The 17,148-nt window shown below is 45.0% G+C and overlaps 3 protein-coding genes across 3 annotated transcripts in view; 2 read left to right on the top strand and 1 right to left on the bottom strand.

Moving 5' to 3' along the window:
- The window catches only part of ETH_00009180 (uncharacterized protein), a gene marked incomplete at both ends in the record, with an annotated part of 7,114 nt that extends 3,411 nt beyond the window's left edge, over positions 1-3,703 (bottom strand). Inside the window, 2 exons of the mRNA XM_013378189.1 lie at positions 316-1,847; positions 2,318-3,703. Of these exons, the coding sequence (XP_013233643.1) occupies positions 316-1,847; positions 2,318-3,703 (2,918 nt within the window). The remainder of the gene's footprint in view (positions 1-315; positions 1,848-2,317) is intronic.
- Positions 3,704-5,698: 1,995 nt separating this feature from the next.
- On the top strand, positions 5,699-8,150 carry ETH_00009175 (uncharacterized protein; the record flags this gene model as incomplete). The annotated part of the gene is made up of 4 exons (XM_013378188.1): positions 5,699-6,593; positions 6,873-6,907; positions 7,118-7,446; positions 8,015-8,150. The coding sequence occupies 4 exons, from the start codon at positions 5,699-5,701 to the stop codon at positions 8,148-8,150; spliced, it is 1,395 nt and encodes a 464-aa protein (XP_013233642.1).
- A 4,496-nt stretch (positions 8,151-12,646) lies between these two features.
- ETH_00009170 (uncharacterized protein) lies at positions 12,647-16,150 on the top strand (the record flags this gene model as incomplete). Its single annotated transcript, XM_013378187.1, has 6 exons — positions 12,647-13,138; positions 13,350-13,434; positions 13,632-13,684; positions 14,158-14,825; positions 15,187-15,253; positions 15,986-16,150. The coding sequence occupies 6 exons, from the start codon at positions 12,647-12,649 to the stop codon at positions 16,148-16,150; spliced, it is 1,530 nt and encodes a 509-aa protein (XP_013233641.1).
- Between the last annotated feature and the right edge of the window lie 998 nt (positions 16,151-17,148).

Here is a 17,148-nt window from a genome sequence, read left to right as displayed (position 1 = left end):
AGCAAATTTGTCTCTTTGCATTTCTTGACTTTCACGCTGCAGTTGCTTCCTCCAACAAAGAATTTATAATTATAATTAAATAATTAATATTTTAATTTTATTTTAACTTTATTTTAATTTCATCTTTATTTTTATTTGATGAAATAAGATGCAGCAACGCAAAAGGTGCAGAAGCACAACAGTGCCCATCTTCACATTCGCTGCTGCTGTTCCAGTTGCTCGGGGGCTGCTGCTGCTGCTTCTTCTGGTCCTGCTGCTGCAGCGGCTTTCGTGCTGCTGCTGCTGCTGTTCAGGCTCGTGCTGCAGCAGACTCACTCGAGGGCCATGGAAGGAGCTGCTGCTGCTGCAGCTGCTGCTGCAGCATAGTAGCAGCAGTCCGCGTTCGGCCGGGCAGCAAACATGGCGGTGAGAAGTCCAGCAGCAGCATCTGTTTCTGTGTATCTGCTGCTGCTGCTGCTACTATTGCTGCTGCTGCTGCTTTCTTCTTTGCTGCTGCTGCTGCTGCCGTTTCCTTTGCTGCTGCTGCTGCTGTCTCGGATGTTTTGGGGACTAAATGCAGCCTCTGCTGCTGCAGCAAGAGCTACGTGATGCCGCAGCAGCAGCAACGCTGCTGCTGCGTCTCCCTTTTGCTGCTGCCGCCGCAGCAAAGCCAGAAGCTGCTGCTGCTCCTGGACCACCTCCGGTCCACTAAGACAGCTTGCCCACCTCTGCCGCTGTTGCTGCTGCCGCTGCTGCTGCGCTACTGCAGCTGCTGCTGCAGCAGATGCTGCTGCTGCTGCTTCTTCTTGAGAAATGGCGCTCAAGCCAGAAGCTGCATGCAGCACCTGCTCTGCAGCAGCTGCGGATCTCACGCCTACTTCTGCTGCTGCTTCTCGAGCTAAGCTCTGCAGCCATCCCACAAGTTCTGTCAGTCTTGCTGCAGCTGTTCCTGCTGCTGCTGCTGCTGCTGCTGCTTGCGACTTCGCCGTTGCCTCTGTTGCTGCTGCTGCTGCTGCTGCTGCTGAGGGCTTAAGCGCGGACCCGCTGGCTGCCGTCGCTGAGCTCAGCAGGCCTGCAGGTGCTGCAGCAGCATTTGCTGCTGTTGCTGCTGGCTGAGGCTTTGTTGCTGTTGCTGCTGCTTCCCTCAAGCGCGCCTGAGCTGCAGCAGCAAGACCCTTGAATGCAGCAGCAATTAAGCTGCTGATTAGCTGCTTTTGTGTCCCTCTTGTGCCTTCTGCTGCTGCTGCTGCTGCATCTCTTTTTTTTCCCTGTGTATTTTCCCGTGCTGCTGCTACGTCTTTCTGCGTGTCTGCCGTAGCTGCTGCTGCTGCTGCTGCAGCAAGAGTCAGCAGCTCCTGACCCTGCTGCTGCTGCAGTTCTCCGGAGGCAAACAAGGCCTCAACAGCAGCAACAAGAAGCTGCTGCTGCTGCGGTGACAGCAGCAGCAACTGAGCGGACAGCAGCCGCTTGACGTGTACGTACACCCCATCCAGCAGCTCAGCAGCAGCAGCAGCAACGCCGCAGCTAGCTGCAGCAGGCCCGCAGCTAGCCACAGCTAGCTGGCTCTGGCCCAAGGCTTCTGCTGCTGCTGCTTCATAGCCATTTCCCTGCAGCAGCACCTCTCTGGCAATCTTTGCCACTGCAGCAAAATGCCGAGAGAAGATATCCTGTGGGGTACCCCCAGGGGCCCCTGGGGGCCCCCCAAGGGCCTCGGGGGGCCCCTGGGGGGCCCCTTGGGGTCCCTTTAAAATCAAAATGCGTCTTGAGAGCTCCAGGGCCACCGGCAGCAGCACGTGGGCAAACTGGAGAGCTGAGGGGGGCGGCAGCAGCAGCAGCAGCAGCAGCAGAGCCTCGCAGGCTGTCTCCAGCTGCACGTATACCCCCGCACACCCACTGCAGCGGCAAGTGCAGCAGCAGCAACGGCAGCAGCAGCAAAGGCAGCAACAGCAAAGGCAGCAGCAGCATAGGCAGCAGCAAAGGCAGGCAGTAGCAGCAAGTTCGGCAGCACTTGCTGCTGTTAGCAACGGCAGGAGCAGCAGCAAAAGCCAGCAGCAGCAAAAAGTCAATATTGCCTTTAGGGACCATTCACTGACAATAACAAACAGCAAGCAGTACTAGAAATAGATGCAGCAGCAGCAGAAGCAGCAGCAGCAGTCGCACGAGTAGCAGCAGTGGCAGCTGCAGCAGCAGCAACAGCAGTGGCAAATAACGCAGCAGCAGCAGCAGCAAATGCAGTAGCAGCAGATGCACCAGCAGCACAACCATCAGCGACTACAGCAACAGCAGCAGCAGCAGCAGCAGTAGCAGCAGCGTCTGCAGCAGCAGCAGCAGCATGCACCTGCCCATCCTTCATAGCTGCAACGGCCACCGCAACTGCAGCAGCAGCAACTTCTCGCTGCATGCTTTCTCCCAGGGCCCCCAGACCCTTTTGGGGCCCCCTGCTGCTGGGGGCCCCCAACGGGGGGGCCCCCCGGGCTGTTGGGGGCCCCTCTGGGGGTCCCCTGAGAGCAGCAAGAAGCTGCTGAAGTGACTTCTTGCTGCTGCCTTCCTCAGCAAAGGCTCGGGCCAGCAGCAAATGTGTTGATGCGCCCAAGCTGCAGCTTCCTGCTGCTGCTGCTGCTGCTGCAGCGCCGCGTGCTGCAGTGCCTTGCGCGCTGCTGCACGGGGGGCCCCCTGCTGCACTTCCAGCTTCAGGGGGCCCCACAGGAAGAGATGCATTGGGGGGCCCTGAGGGAAGTAAAGTTTGCTGCTGCTGCTGCTGCTGCTGCTGCTGCAGCAGAGAGCTAGCCACATGAAGCGCTTCAGTTGCTGCGACGCCCTGCTGCAGCAGCGCAGCAACTGCTGCTGCTGCTTCAGTGGCAGTTACACCATGAACTTCCTGAATACGAGTATAATCCCAGGTCGCCTGCTGCTGCTGCTGCTGCTGCTGCTGCTGCTCGTTGGTGCCAGCTGCTTTTCCAAGGGCAGACTCAATACGAGCAGCAGCAGCAGCGACGCATTTGGCGCGCTGCTGCTGTAGCTGCAGCAAATCCTCAGCCAGCATAAGGGCCATCGTAGAGTCCCCTGCCTTTTGCTGCAGCAGCAACTGCAGCAGCTTGTGCTGCTGCTGCTGGAGTCGCTGCAGCTGCTGCAGCGCCTCGAGACAGGCACTAGCCACATGCCAGGCCCGCCGCAGCAGCAACAGCTCGCTGCTGCTGCCAAGCAGCTGCTGCTCCGGGGGGCCCCCTTCAGCTGCAGCGGCAAGTACCCTTTTGGGGGGCCCCTCTGGGGGGCTCCCCTGCTGCTTGCTGCTGGAGCTAGCCCATTTGCTGAAAAGGTTTGTAAGCCGCAGCAAAAGGTCTTGGAAATCCAAAAGAAAAGAAAAAGGAATTAATTTTAAAAATGCCATTTCCAAAAATATATTTGTGAGGCTCTGAAGGACTGCAGCGGCTTCCTGCTGCTGCTGCTGAGGTGTACGTACACCCCGGGAGCCACAAGGCGCTCCCGCTGCTGCTGCTGCTGCTGCTTCTGCTTCTGTTGCTGCTGCTGCTGCTTCCAAAGCCTCGACGCGAGACTGGCAAGAAGACAGTGCGGCTGCTGCGGAAGCGGTGATGGGAGACGACGCTGCACCTCCCGCAGCAGCAGCAGCAGCAGCAGCAGCAGCAGCAGCAGCAAACGGACTGACACTCTGAAGCTTGAGTTCTTTGCCCAATGAAGAGCCAAGGAATGGAGAAGCAGAAACCATTGGGGGCCCACCAGGGGGGCCCCCCTGCGGGGCTGGGGGCCCCCTTGCTGCTGCAGAGCAGCAAGTTGCTGCCGGTCCTACACTCCTACCGCTCTTGCTGCTGCTGCTGATGCTCCTTCTTCTGTTTGTGCTGTTGTTTCTGCTGCAAAAGCTGCTGCTGCTGCATGCAGCAGGGGCTGTTCTTAGGCGAGAGGGGCCGCAGAATGCAGCAAAGCTGCTGCTGCTGCTGCTGCTGTGGGCTACTGGGCCCACAGAGCAGCGCTGCGCGAAGCCGCAGGGCCTGCATGCAGCAGCAGCAGCAGCAGTCTGCATGCACCCCACAAGTGCAGCGAAAGCCAGCAGCAGCAAGACTCCAGCAGCAGAAAGACTCCCCCGTGCCCCCCGGAGGGGGCCCCCACGAGCTGCTGCTGCAGCACCCATGGGGGCCCCCTCTAAGCTAGCAGCAGCAAGAAAAGAAGCCAAAGACTGAAGACCCAAGAAAGGGGAAAAGCCCTTTGAAGGGCCCCCTGGGGGGGCCCCCAGGGGGTCCCCCGGGGCCCCCTTGGGGGCCTCATGGTGGGGCTTGCCAAGAGGAGCCTGGGAGGAGTAAACGGGGATCTGGGAAGTTGAAAAGAAATTTAAAAAGTCTCTTTTATTTCTATGTCGAAGCAAAAGGTGCAGAACCCTCATAATGGGGGTGAGCTGGCGGACAGGGAAGACATGGCGGGCTGGGACCGCTGCAGCGGGAACCCGGGAACTTTAAATGCTGCTGTTGGTTTAGATCTGCTGCTGCAGCAGCAAAATGGCCAAAAACTCTTCAAAAAATGCCGAGAATGCATACTCTGCGGTGTACAGACACCGCAGCGGCAGCGGCAGCGCTGGGGTCGGCTGCTCTGGCCGACGGCCGCAGGAACTGCTGCAGTTGAATATTCCTGCGGAATTCATGATTGAAAGAAAAGTAAAGAAATAAAGCAATAAATTGATTTCAGAGTTTCTTTTGGTTTTTTAATTTATATTCCGCCTTTTTTTAGGGTATTTTCGACGGAGAGCCGCTTCCGCCGGCGGCGGCGCAGCAGCCATGCTTCCCGAGCAACACTTGCATTTTCTGCAAAAGTGTCCGGCGTTCTTGACTTCCAACAACATTTTTAAAAGTCAAATTTGCTCTTTTTTCCTCAAGTTATGGGAAAGCTGCTGAATTCGGGCTTTTTCGCCGAGGTTTCCGCCTTCGTTCCTGCGCCTGGTCCAGCTAGCATCGATGTTCAATTCTGAATTTCACCAGCGGCGCTGTCTGCCCTTGCCTCAAGTCCAACTGCACTTCAAATTCTAGTTCTTTATCATTAATTTGCAAAATATTTCTCTTTTTCCGAAAGTGCCTCCAGCAGTTTTCTCGGACGCGTCGAAAGTGTTCGCCGCTGGCTGCCGCGGGCTCGAAGCCGCCTCGAGGCTCCCCTCTTCCTTCAAGTTCAAATAATTCTTTTAAAGACAATTTCCGCTTTTTTTCCTCACTGAGGCGAGCCAAAAGACACCGCCAGCTGGCCATTAGCAGCGGCAGCAGCAGCAGCAGCAGCAGCAGCAGCAGCAGCAGTTGAGAACAGCTGCAGCAGCAGATCCTTCCTTTTCTAGCACTTTTCCAGTTTTAGCATGCAATCGTTCAAAGACTTCTTTTCTTTTCATTTGAAATTCAAATTTGCAAGTAGACAAAAGAGCTGCTGCTTTTGCCTCCCCCCCCCAACACACTAAACTCGAAGTCTTACTCCCTCGCAAGCTCTCTCTTCACCTGCTGCGCCGCAGCAGCAGCAGCAGCAGCAGTTGCAGCTCTGGCTAAAAGGCGGGGAGGCAAGTGTCTTGGGCCCTTGCCAGCGCCGCGCCTGCTGCTGCAGCCTTCCCTCTACGTTCCCCCCATCTAGCAGCAGCAAACTGCAGCAGCAAAAGCCTCCCCCGGCTGGCAGCAGCAAACTGCAGCAGCAAAAGCCCCACCCCAGCTAGCAGAAGCAAACTGCAGCAGCAAAAGGCCCCATGTCGCCTGCTGCTAGCCCCCGCCCCAGCCGGGGGATTCTCCGCAATGGCGCTTCAGCGAAGACGAAGCAGCAGCAAAGCCCCAGCCCAGCAGCAGCAGCAGCAGCAGCAGCAGCAGCGCCAGCAGCAGCAGCAGGGCCAGCAGCAGCAGCGCGGCCACGGACAGCAGCAGCAGCAGAACGCGCGGGCAGCAGGCCCTCCAGTGGGTTCTTGACTGTTGAAAAAAGTGTTTCAGGATCTCCAAGATGGAAAAAAGTGGAAGTGGAAAGACAAGCAAAATTTGCAAATTCGAAAAAACATGAATTTGGATCTCGGAGCAGCAGGGGGCCCCCCGAGGGCCAGAGGAGCCCCCCCGGGAAACAGGGGGCCCCCGAATTTGCAAAAGAAGAAGGCGAAGAAAAGCGGAAGACGAGTTCCCCTGCTGCTGCAGCAGCTGCTGCAGCTGCTGCTGCAGCAGGCAGCAAGGATCCAGCAGCAAGCAGCAGCAGCAGCTCTTGGGCCTCAGTTTCTTTTCCTCAAGAGGAAAATGGAATTCCAGAAGAACAGTTTAAGAAGTCCGACAGGCTCAGCAAGCTGCTTGCTGCAGCAAAAGAAGAAGAAGCAGCAGAAAAGAGAAAAAAGAAAGAAACGACGCAGCAGCTGCTGCGCAGCAGCCCGCTGGCAGCAGCAGAAATGCAGCAGCTGCTGCTGGGCGAGAAGCGGGTGCCTGAGAAGCCCCCAGAAGATCCTAGTGAGGAAAATGAAATTAAATGGAAAGTAATGCCAGAAATCCGCAAAAGTGACTTCTTGCTCAAGTACACCCCAGAGAAGCAAAGACTGCAGCAGCCGCCCGCCATCTTGAATGTGGAAAGCGAAGGCAATTTAGGATTCAATTCCGAAATTGTTCGGGAATTATGTGAGTTTTCGTTTTTAATTTCCTCTTAATTCGTTTTTAATTCATTTTTAATTCATTTTTAATTTATTTCGCAGTTAATTAAACCCTTTTTGGCCTTCAATCACAAGTTTCCTGCTCTACTTCTCAGAAAATGAGGATAAATGAATTAATAAGCGATTAAATGGTATTTCGATGTTAAACCAACAATTGTTGATTAATTTCAAAAGATAAATTGGCCAAGACAAAAATAAAACGAAAAAATGCAGAATCTGTTTCGCATTTTTCCTGTTTCGTTTGCAGGCGACAAATGGGTGGAGCCGTATCCGAAGTTTCGGGTAAGTTCAAAAAGAAAAGATGAATTAAAAACTAAAACATTTATTTCTTTTTATTTTTAATTTTATTCTTTCTACATTTCTCCTGAACGGCCGAGACTGAGGGTCCTTGCAAGTTTGAACAGCAGTTCAGAAACAGCAGCAGGGGCTGAATTTTTCGTGTTTTTTGAATTTTGGGATTTTTTCGAATTCTTTTTCTTTTTGTTTTCGCAGCCTCCTTCACGCGCTGCTTCTGCTTCGCAGCTGAGCGAAGTGGAGGCCCCGGAAGGGGAAGAAGCTGAGTTGGGAGTTTCTGAAAACAAGGGGGGGGGGAGCTTTCTGAGTGTTTCGGACACTTTGCGGGAAACGCGGCTGGACAGCGAAGAAGCCATGAACACTTTTTTGCTCGAAAAGAGTTTTAAAGAGTCTTGGAAACACCGCCAGCTGCTGCATTCTGCAGTTCGCGAAAATGCTGCGCACAAGTCCCAAGTGGGAACTGGCTTGCTGGCCGAGAAACTTGTGCAGGAAAGCAGAACTCCCAAGAAAGGAGTCGTGCGATTCGAGTGCGATCTCGCCTTCTTTTTGCTTTTAAATGCTTTAGTTCTCAAATTTAATTAAAGTTTACTTCAGTAATTCGAGTTTTCTCAGTTTTCAATTTCAATTTTTTGCCAACTTCCACGCGCACGCCAACTCAGATTCCTGGCTGCATTCAACTTTTGCCGTTTTCCTTCAATTCAAACTCGTTTATAAAATCGATTTTTGCACATTTGAATTCTAAAAATTCAATTTAAAGATAAACGCATGCACAATAAAGCGTCAAACACTTGAATAGAATAGAGGCTGCCGCTTCACGAAGTTGAATTGAATGTGTGCATGCAGCATTTAAGCAGCCTTTTCTTTCCTCCGCAATCCCCCAAATGCCTTTCTTTCTTTATTTAAAGCTTTCTTTCATAGTTATTAATTTCTGTGTCTTCGTTTGCAGTTTTTCATTCATTTTTTATATTTCTTCGCAGTTTTTCATGCAAAGCTTCGTTTCGCTGCCTGGCGGCGTGTTATGCATTTAAAAAGGATTTATGTTTTCTTTTGAACTTTAATTTAATTTAATTCATTTTTTGCTGCTTCTACTTGCAGAGAAGTTGAAGAAGATGACGAGGGGCCCCCGGGGGGCCCCCAAGCCGCTTCGTCGTTTCCCGTTGGGGGCCCCCCTGAGCAGGCGGAGCTAATTGCTCTTCACCACATTTCAAAAACAGCTCAACAAGTGAATTAATTTGAATAATATCTTTTTAAAATAAATCCTTTTAAATTTTACTTCACAAATCTTCTTTATTTGGTTATTTGCACTTAAATGCATATGTTTTTGTGTGGGATCTGCTTTTTGAAATTTGTGGGGGTTTCTGACAACTTTGCTTCTTTATTATAGGAGTAGTAGTAGTAGTAGTAGTAGTAGTAGTAGTAATAATAATAATAATAATAATAATAATAATAATAATAATAATAATAATAATAATAGCAATAACAGGAATAGTAATAACAAATAATAGTAATAATGACAATAATAATAAGAATAACAATAATAATAATGGTAAAAATAATAATAACAATAATAACAATAAATAATGATGGTAACAGTTATAATGATAATCTTCTCTGCAGCTGTTTGTCTTTGCCTTAATTCCCGATTTTATAATTATTTTATTTGAAAATAATAGTTATTTGTTTATTACTTTAATTTCTCATTTAATTACTATTAATTAGAATAATATTTTATTTTTTCATTATTTTAATATCTCATTTGATAATTTGTATCCCAAAATAATAAGTATTTGTTCATTATTTTAACTTTTTATTTAATAATAGTAATTGTTACTATTTGAAAATAAAAATAATTTGTTTATTGCTTTAATTTATGACTTTATTTGCCATTTTTTATTATTTGCTAAAGTCTATTCCTCTCTTTATTTTTAGTTTCACTCAATAATTAATTAAATGAATATTTAATCGAGATTAAAAATTAAAATGTTTGAATTCATAAAATGCTCAATTTACTGAACTTTAAATGTGGAATTTTCAATTATAATGCGTTTTCTTGTGGAACAATTAATTAAATGAATTTTAAATGTTCAAATTTGCGAAATAAATAAACAAATGAAAAATAAATTAAAAATGTAAATTTAAATGTTTTATTTCTTTTATTTTGCAGCTCAAAGACAAGCTGGAGAGCCGCTTTCCTTATTTGGACATTTCCTGGTCTCGGCAGCCTTCTTTTGACGAGGAAAATGTGGAAGAATTGTTTTTTTTGGGATCAAAACAATTAAATAAATCAAAAGAATTGAATGGTTCAAAAGAATTAATTCAAATGCAGCAGTTTGACCCCTCAAAACCCCCAATTGCAACAAAACCCACACAAGATCCTGCTGCTGCAGCAGCAACAGCAGCAGCAGCAGCAGCAGCAGCAGCAGAAAGCTTCCTCCAAGCCCACGGCCGCGTCAGGGTGAGACTCAAAGAATTCAAATTGTTTATTTATTTATTTGTTTTTATTTTGTTCTCAACTTCTTTTTTTTTTATTTAAATCCTTTTATTCTTTTTCTCCTTTTCAAATTGTTTCTTTTTGTTTTAATTGCAATTTTGCGAAAATGAAAAAATAAACAAGTTTTCACTTTTATAATTTCATTTTAATTAACATTTCGTTTATTTAATTCTCTATCTTTTATTATTTAAGTTTCCCCATTTTGCATTTCTTGTTTATTCCTGATTCATTGCTTCTTCATTTCTTTCTTTAAATTCCTTTTTATTCCTTTTATTTATTTTAAGTTGATTAATTTTTATTTATTTTAAATCAATAAATGTATTTTAGTTTAATTTGAAATAATTTATCCGTATTTACGTATTTTTTTGTTTTAAATCGACTAATTTGTTTTTATTTTAAGTTAAATCACTGTGTTTGTTTTAAGTTACTTTAAATGAATCAATTTATTACCACTTTTACATTAATTAATTCATTTTGGTTTATTTTGAATTAATTTGTTTTGATTTATCTTGAGCTAATTAATTTACTTCTATTCATTTTGAATTAGTTTACTTTAAATTAATTTACTTTTATTTACTTTAAATTAATTGATTCATTTTTATTTATTTTAAATTAATTTGTTTATTTTTTATTTTTATTTTCTTATTTGCTGCAGATTGCTGCAGCACGAATTTCGGAGTGTGTGGAGAGCAGCAGCAGCCCACGCAAAGAGGCCTCTCAATTGAGTGCGTGGAAATAAATGACTTAAAACATTTATTTAATTTAATTTAATTTAATTTAATTTAATTATTTATTTAAATACTTTTAACTCCTTTTTTTATTAAATGGCAGCCACGCAATTAGCTTCTCTCGCTTTGCTGCGGATCCCCTGCGTTTGTAGAGCCAGCTGGGGTTTAGCGTTTAGGGTTTAGTGCTTGGGGTTTAGGGTTTAGGGTTTAGGGTTTAGCGATGTGCAAGGCTATGACCACTGCCGCGGCCTTCTATCTAGCTGCAGCGCAAAGCTGATTCTGCATGCATTAAGTGGAAATTGAATTAAATTAATTAACTTTTTGTTTTGGATTTGAAGCTCATATGTCCAGGTCTATGTTTTAGGGCCTAGGGTTTAGGTTTTAGGGTTTAGGGTTTAGGGTTTAGGGTTTAGGGTTTAGGGTTTCTTTTTACGTGTACGTACACCCCGTCTCTAGAGCTACCTGCGTGGCGTGCATGCGGAGAAGGCTTTAATGCTTTTGCATGAATTGTTTTAAATAATTTCTCCAATTTATTTTAATTTATTTTAATTATTTTAAATATTTTAATCAATTTTAATTTATTTTAATTTGTTTTGTTTTATTTCAGCCAGAGATATAAAACTTATGTACAGAGAAGGAAACCCCGGGAGCGGCGCTGAGGTGTATAAGTGGAACGGCGACGGCTTCCCCCCTTTGAACTTGAGCCGTTTTAAAGGAGAAAGCGAAAATAAAAACAAAAATAATAATAATAATAATAATGATAATAAATATAATAATAATAATAATAACAATGGAAATAAAGAAGAGGATAAAGGCGGCGGCGAAGAAGCGGGAGGGCGCGGCGAGCCCGGGAGTCTGGGGTGTATCTACAGCTCGCCGGAACAAGTCGCGCAACTTTGGGAAGAAAATAAAATTCAAAATAAATTAATTCAACAAAAAGAAGATGAAGAACGCCTTCAACTTCTCCACCAAATTGTCAATGATATTTATTCCCAGTTTGGTGGCAAATGGGCAAAACAGGTATAACAACTTTTCCCTTTTCATGCACTGGCTTCTCTCCTTGTTTACTTATCTCCTTTTATCTATTTATTTCCTGTTTATTATCTATTTATTATTTATTCACTTACTTGTTTGTTTGTTTTTATTTATTCTGTATTTATTTCTTTTTTTAATTTTGCGCTTTTGTTTGACAGCTAAATGTTGATTCTTTTGCTTTCATATGTTCATTTTATTCACTCTCATTTATTGTTTACTTATTCATGTATACCATCTATATATTTATCTATTAATTCACTCGTTATCATTATTTATTTATTTATTTATTTATTTATTTATTCATTTACTTGTTTATTATTTCTTTGGCTTTCCCGCATTTGTTCGTTCTTTTGCTGTTTCTTAAAGATCACTCTGAGAAAAGGAATAATAAGAAATAAACAAAAAGAATACACGAAAAGAAATAAATAAAAATAAATAAACAAAAAGAAATAGATGAAAAGAAGTAAATAAATAAATAAAAAGAAATAAATACAAAGAAACGAAATGATAAAGAGTTGCGCTGCAGCTGCTGCGGTGTGCGCTGGGGTGTACGTACAGCTGCCGAAAACGTCGGAGCTGCTGCTACTGCTGCGGCCGCCGCTGCTGCTGCAGCTGCAGCAGCAGGAAGCAAATCCGCATTTGCTGCTGGAGAAGTATTTGTTTTTGCCGGGAGAAGTGGCGGAACTTGTGCATTCTTTGTTCATTCCTTTTGTCTCAGAAAGATTTTCTTTTTTTGATTTTAATTTCCAAAAAAATGAAAAACTTTTCTTGCAAGACTTCGAGTGGTGTCTAGCCACCCGAAAGCTCAGCCGCATGCACAGAATTGCCAGTTACCTCATGGCTCGTGAGCTTTTTAATTCTTTTTAATTATTTCAATTCCTTTTGATTCTTTTTTAGCCTTTTTTATTCTTCTTTTGCCCCTCTTTGTTCTTCCTTTGCTTCCCCTTTTGTTCCTTCATTGGTGCCCTTTTTTGAGCTGCTGTTTGCTGCATTCCAGTGCTGCTGCTGCTGCTGCTGCTGCTTCCATCTGCTGCTGCTGCTCTCGCTGCTGCATTTTTCTTTTTCCCGTTTTTGTTCTTCTTGCGTGCCACTTCCCTCTGCATTCAAGTGTATGTACACCTCAAACTTAGCAACACAAAAGACCTACATCAGCACAACTTTAATAGTTATTTATTTCTTTTCCCATAAACAATAAATACATATATATATATGTGTATATGTATATATATTTATATATAAATACACATACAAATATCCGCTTATTCACGAGTTTTTGATTTTGAATTTTAATTGTTTTAAATGTTTGTCTTGGGTCTTTGGCTTGAATTTAATTTGGGAGAAGTTGTTGGGGTTTTGTGTTGGAGTTGAACTGCTGCAGTGATTTTGAACTCGCGGGTGCCGGGGCTGCTGCGGCTGCTGTTTCGGCTGAATGGTTTGCGTTTTTTTGAATTTAAAATAAACCTTTTGTTGAAGATGTCTTCTCTGTCGGGAGCCGACGGAGAGGACTTGCTTCTGGACTTGGAAAGAAAAAAAGAACTGGCGTTGAAAGGGTGGCGCGGGAGCCGCAAAACGCGGCCTCTGGGGTGTACGTACACCCCAGCGGTGCCGCCGGGGTGTACGTACACCCCGGGCGCGCCGACGGGGTGTACGTACACCCCAGAACAGGCCGCGCATGCAGCTCGCGAGAGCTTCTCTCCACTTTCTTTTTGTTTCAATCCGAATCCGGAGTTCAGCAAAAAGGACCACGAGGCGCTGCTGCAGCAGGCCTGCAGCCAGCTGCAGCAAGTCCTCAAAAACCCTTCTTCTTGCCTCGCGCTGCAGTTCAATCTCGAAGCAATTTCCAAACTTCTTCCTTTTTTAAATGAACACAAAAACTTCCAAACCCTCAAGTCCCACCAAGTCTGCAACAGGCTGCTCCTTTCCCACCTCACCGCCGCCGTTCTCCACGCCGTCGCCGAACAAAAAGTCCCAAACCCTAAACGCTAAACCCTAAACCCTAAACCCTAAGCCCTGGGTGTTGCTTTTCTGCTTCTGCGCTTCACTTCCGGGGCCGAGCCTAGCTGCGGGCCGCGGCAAAGAGAAGCACAAATGCGTTGCTGCACAACAAGAAGGCCAAACCCTAAACCCTAAATTCTAAACCCTAATGAATTGACTCTTCTTTGCTGTTTGAATTCAGGTCCCTTTCTCTGCACAAGCTGTCAGCGCCATCACCACTTACATTGAAATGCTCACTGAGGCCCTTTACGCCATGCGGGATTCCCGTAAACCCTAAACCCTAAACCCTAAACCCTAAACCCTAAGCCCTAGGTGCTAGTGCAAAGCTCGTGGGGTTTAGGGTCTTGTTTTGTTCGGATTTGAGCAGCAAATAATATATTTTATGAATTTGTTTCTTTGAAATAAATAAATAAACAGAATTGGATTTGTTTTAATTTGATTTTGATTTGTTCGTTTGCTGCAGACTTGCTGGAGCGGATAAACACGGAGGACGCGAGCGAGGGTTTAGGGTTTAGGGTTTGGCGAAGCCTGCGTTTGTGTTTCAAAGAAAAGATGAATTTATATTTGTGTCGAAGTCTGCTGTGCTTCGTGGCGGACTTGGTGTACCTGAGCTGTCTAGACACCGCGCCGCTGCTGGCCTCCACTGCTGCATGCATGCAAAACTCTTTAAATCATTTAATTCTTTTTTATCTCCGAGACAAACAAATCCACTTCTACAACCACATCACCAGCGACTTCTGCTGGAGAGCCGCCGTCTGCCTCCGAGACGTCTTCAAAAAGGCAAACTCCAAACCCTAAACCCTAAACCCTAAACCCTAAACCCTACCCAGTGGGAATCAGCCGGGAGATTGGGGTTTTGGGTGGCGGCTCCCGGCGCGCCTTTTACCCTGGGCCCCAAGCCGCAGCCGCCAGGCCGTAAACCCCAAACCCTAAACCCTAAACCCTAAACCCTAAACCCTAAGTTGTGGTTTGCTGCACTGCGGGTTCAGACCGCGGAAAATGCTGCAATAAACCCTCAGTGCCTTTACCCCTTCACTCTGGCCAGCCGCTGCGGGCTGCGAGCTGGGGGTCCCTGGCCTTCGCTGTGGAGCAGCAGCTGGGAGCCTTCTTACTGCAGCTGGAGCAGCAGCATCACGCAAAGTGCTGCAGCTGCTGCTACTGCTGCTGCTGCTGCAGTAGGAGCCGAAGGCCCCAGCAGCAGCAACGGCAGCAGCCAGGAGCAGCAGACACGCTCCCAAACCAACAGCACGGGCAGACAAACGCCCCCAGAAAGTACCTACAGCAACGACCAGCAGCGGCAGCAGCAGCAGCACAACGGGCATTCGTACTATCAGCAGCAGCAGCAGCAGCAACAGCTGCACCAGTGGAGGAACTCGCGCTCGCCGAGTGTATTTGCGTCTTCTCGCGCTGCCTCTCCAGCAGCACCAGCAGCAGCAGCAGCAGCAGCAAGGGGCCCTGGTTCAACCCGAAGCCACCAAAGAAGAGAAAATGGCGCAAGAAACAAGCAGCAGCAGCAGCAGCAGCAGGAAGAAAACACTCCACTTCACAGGCACTGGAAAGGCTCCGTTATTCCCTGTTGGCGGCCCGGATGCAAAAAGGATTTGCCGCAAGGGTTTACTCTAAACCCTGACACTCTCAAGATGCACTACTGCCCGGGGTCCGCAAACCCTAAACCCCAAACCCTAAACCCTGAGCCCTAAACCCTAAACCCTAAACCCTAAACCCCAGGGGCTGTCTAGCTGGAAGCTTGAGTCTGAGCAGTGAACCGTTAGCTGCAAGATGTGTCGCAGATCTCCCCACAATCTTCAAATCCTAAACCCTAAACCCTAAACCCTAAACCGCGTTGGTTGTTGCTGCGCAGTACTGAGGCGGCTGTGGGGTTGAGAAGGGCTGTTCTTGAGGGTTTTCTGCGGGATCTGCGAATAAATGGAATTATTTTGAATAATTAATAAAATAAATATAGTTAATAATTAAAATACATAATTATTTTGCATTTATTTCCGCTTTTTGACCCGCAGATGCTACATTGCCTCTTACTGCAGCCTTCGCTGCCGAAAGCTGCACTACGTCAAAGGCCATTCCGAGGCGGGTCACTTCCCCTCTTTCGCCATTTAAATTGCAATTTATTTCTTTTTCAATTTAATTTATTTTATTTTTTTATTTTTTTTTATTTTGTTTAATTTCATTTAATTTTATTCATTTGCCTTCTTCTGGCATGCGTATCTCAACTGGCTGCGACATTGCTGCCGACTGTTCAACATTTTGCTGCCGACACCGCCATTTGAATGATCACCAATTCGCATTTTGTGACCTGTATTATTTATTTATTTTTATTTAATTAATTTATTTTATTTATTTTATTTATTCATTATTTATTTTTGTTCTGTTTGGATTTACTTTAGCTTTTATTCTTTTAATTCATTTTCCAGTTCAGTCTTCAGCTCCCCAGACGCTGCTGCAGCAGCACCCTTGTGTTCATCTTCTTTTTCTTTACTTTTAATTCTTTTTTTCTTTTATTTATATTTACTTTTAATTGTTTTTTATTTTTATTTATATTTAATTGCTTTTTAGTGCTGTTTCCTCCCCCACCATCCCTGATAACTTTTCACTTCATCCACGAAGTCACCAGACCACCAGGTCAAAATAATTGAAAGACCGAAATAAATGGACTAAACTGTTCATAAAAAGCGAAATAAATGACAAAAGTGGCTAAACAGTTCAAACAAGCTCTAAAATTGAAGTGAATTCGAAAGAATTCGAATAAAATTGCCGAAATTTGAACGAAGTTGAACGAATTTGAATGAATTTGATTTGCAGGTTTGCTGCTATTTCCGCCGCCCCCCCACATTTCTGCGTTTTCAGCTGCTGCCGCATCTGTTTCCGACCCAGCCGAAATATTTTATTCTAAATTCTTTTTTTGACATTAATTTTCCCCTCTTCACTCCTCAAGGGGAGCTGGAGGACTTCCAGCCCATCTTCTAGCTCCCCCACTTTCAATAAATGCATTTACGCCTTTTTCAAATTTATTCCTTTTCACTTCTTTGTCTTCTTACTCCTTGTAATAAAACAAACTTGATCTTAAAAGCCCCCTTTTTAGAATCATTTTAACCCATTTTGTAATATCAATATATATATATATTGAAAATACTATATATATATAATATACATTATATATATATATATTCCTTGTTGCGCATAACTGCGTATTATTTGAATAGAGTTTCACGCTGTTTTTTAGTGCAACAAAGGCGGGCTGTGAAGTTCAAAAAGTTGAAATATGTGTATAATGGCAAAAACGAGCCTCAAATGCATTTATTTTCAAGCATTGATGGCCTTCCAATTAAAACTAATTATGACAATAAAGAATGGCATTTAATTTGGAATTTGAAATGCCATTTTGCGCGCAAAAGGCGCAAAAACTCCCCAACTTTATTGGCGTGTTTTGGGTGTGCGTACACCTCATGCCTCGGGTGTATGCATACACCTCATGCCTCCTCCGCCATGGAGGTTGGAAACAACAGAATTTACTATTTAATGCCACATTTATATTTATTAATATTTATATTGTAAATGCACATCTCATTTATAATGCAGTTATGCTTTTGCTGCGCTGCAGCAGCAGCACTTTGCTGCTGCTGCTGCAGCTCCTCCTTAGCAGCCTTTGCTGCTGCCTAGCTGAAAACTCTGTCCTCCAACTCCTACTTTTAGGTTTATTACTATTTATTTATTTATCTTATTTATTTATTTTTTCCAATATATTAATTTAATATTTACTAAACTTAGGGTGCTTTAATTCTGGCAGATTGGCCACCGCCCAGCACTAAACTGGAAAGCGGAATCCCAATCACTTTTGAAAATATGAATCAAGTTGAACTAATTAATTAGTTAATTCATAATTAAATTAATTAATAAACGAATTAATAATTTGATGGAAACCCGAAATAATAAATGAAATGATTAAATGGAATGGTTAGTGCAGC

Source organism: Eimeria tenella, genomic scaffold, assembly GCF_000499545.2.
Source record: "Eimeria tenella Houghton genomic scaffold, Eth_scaff78, whole genome shotgun sequence".
In the NCBI taxonomy this organism is placed as follows: Eukaryota; Apicomplexa; class Conoidasida; order Eucoccidiorida; family Eimeriidae; genus Eimeria; species Eimeria tenella.
The sequence above is the reverse complement of the archived record's forward strand: the minus strand, read 5'-3'. Positions and strand labels throughout refer to the sequence as shown.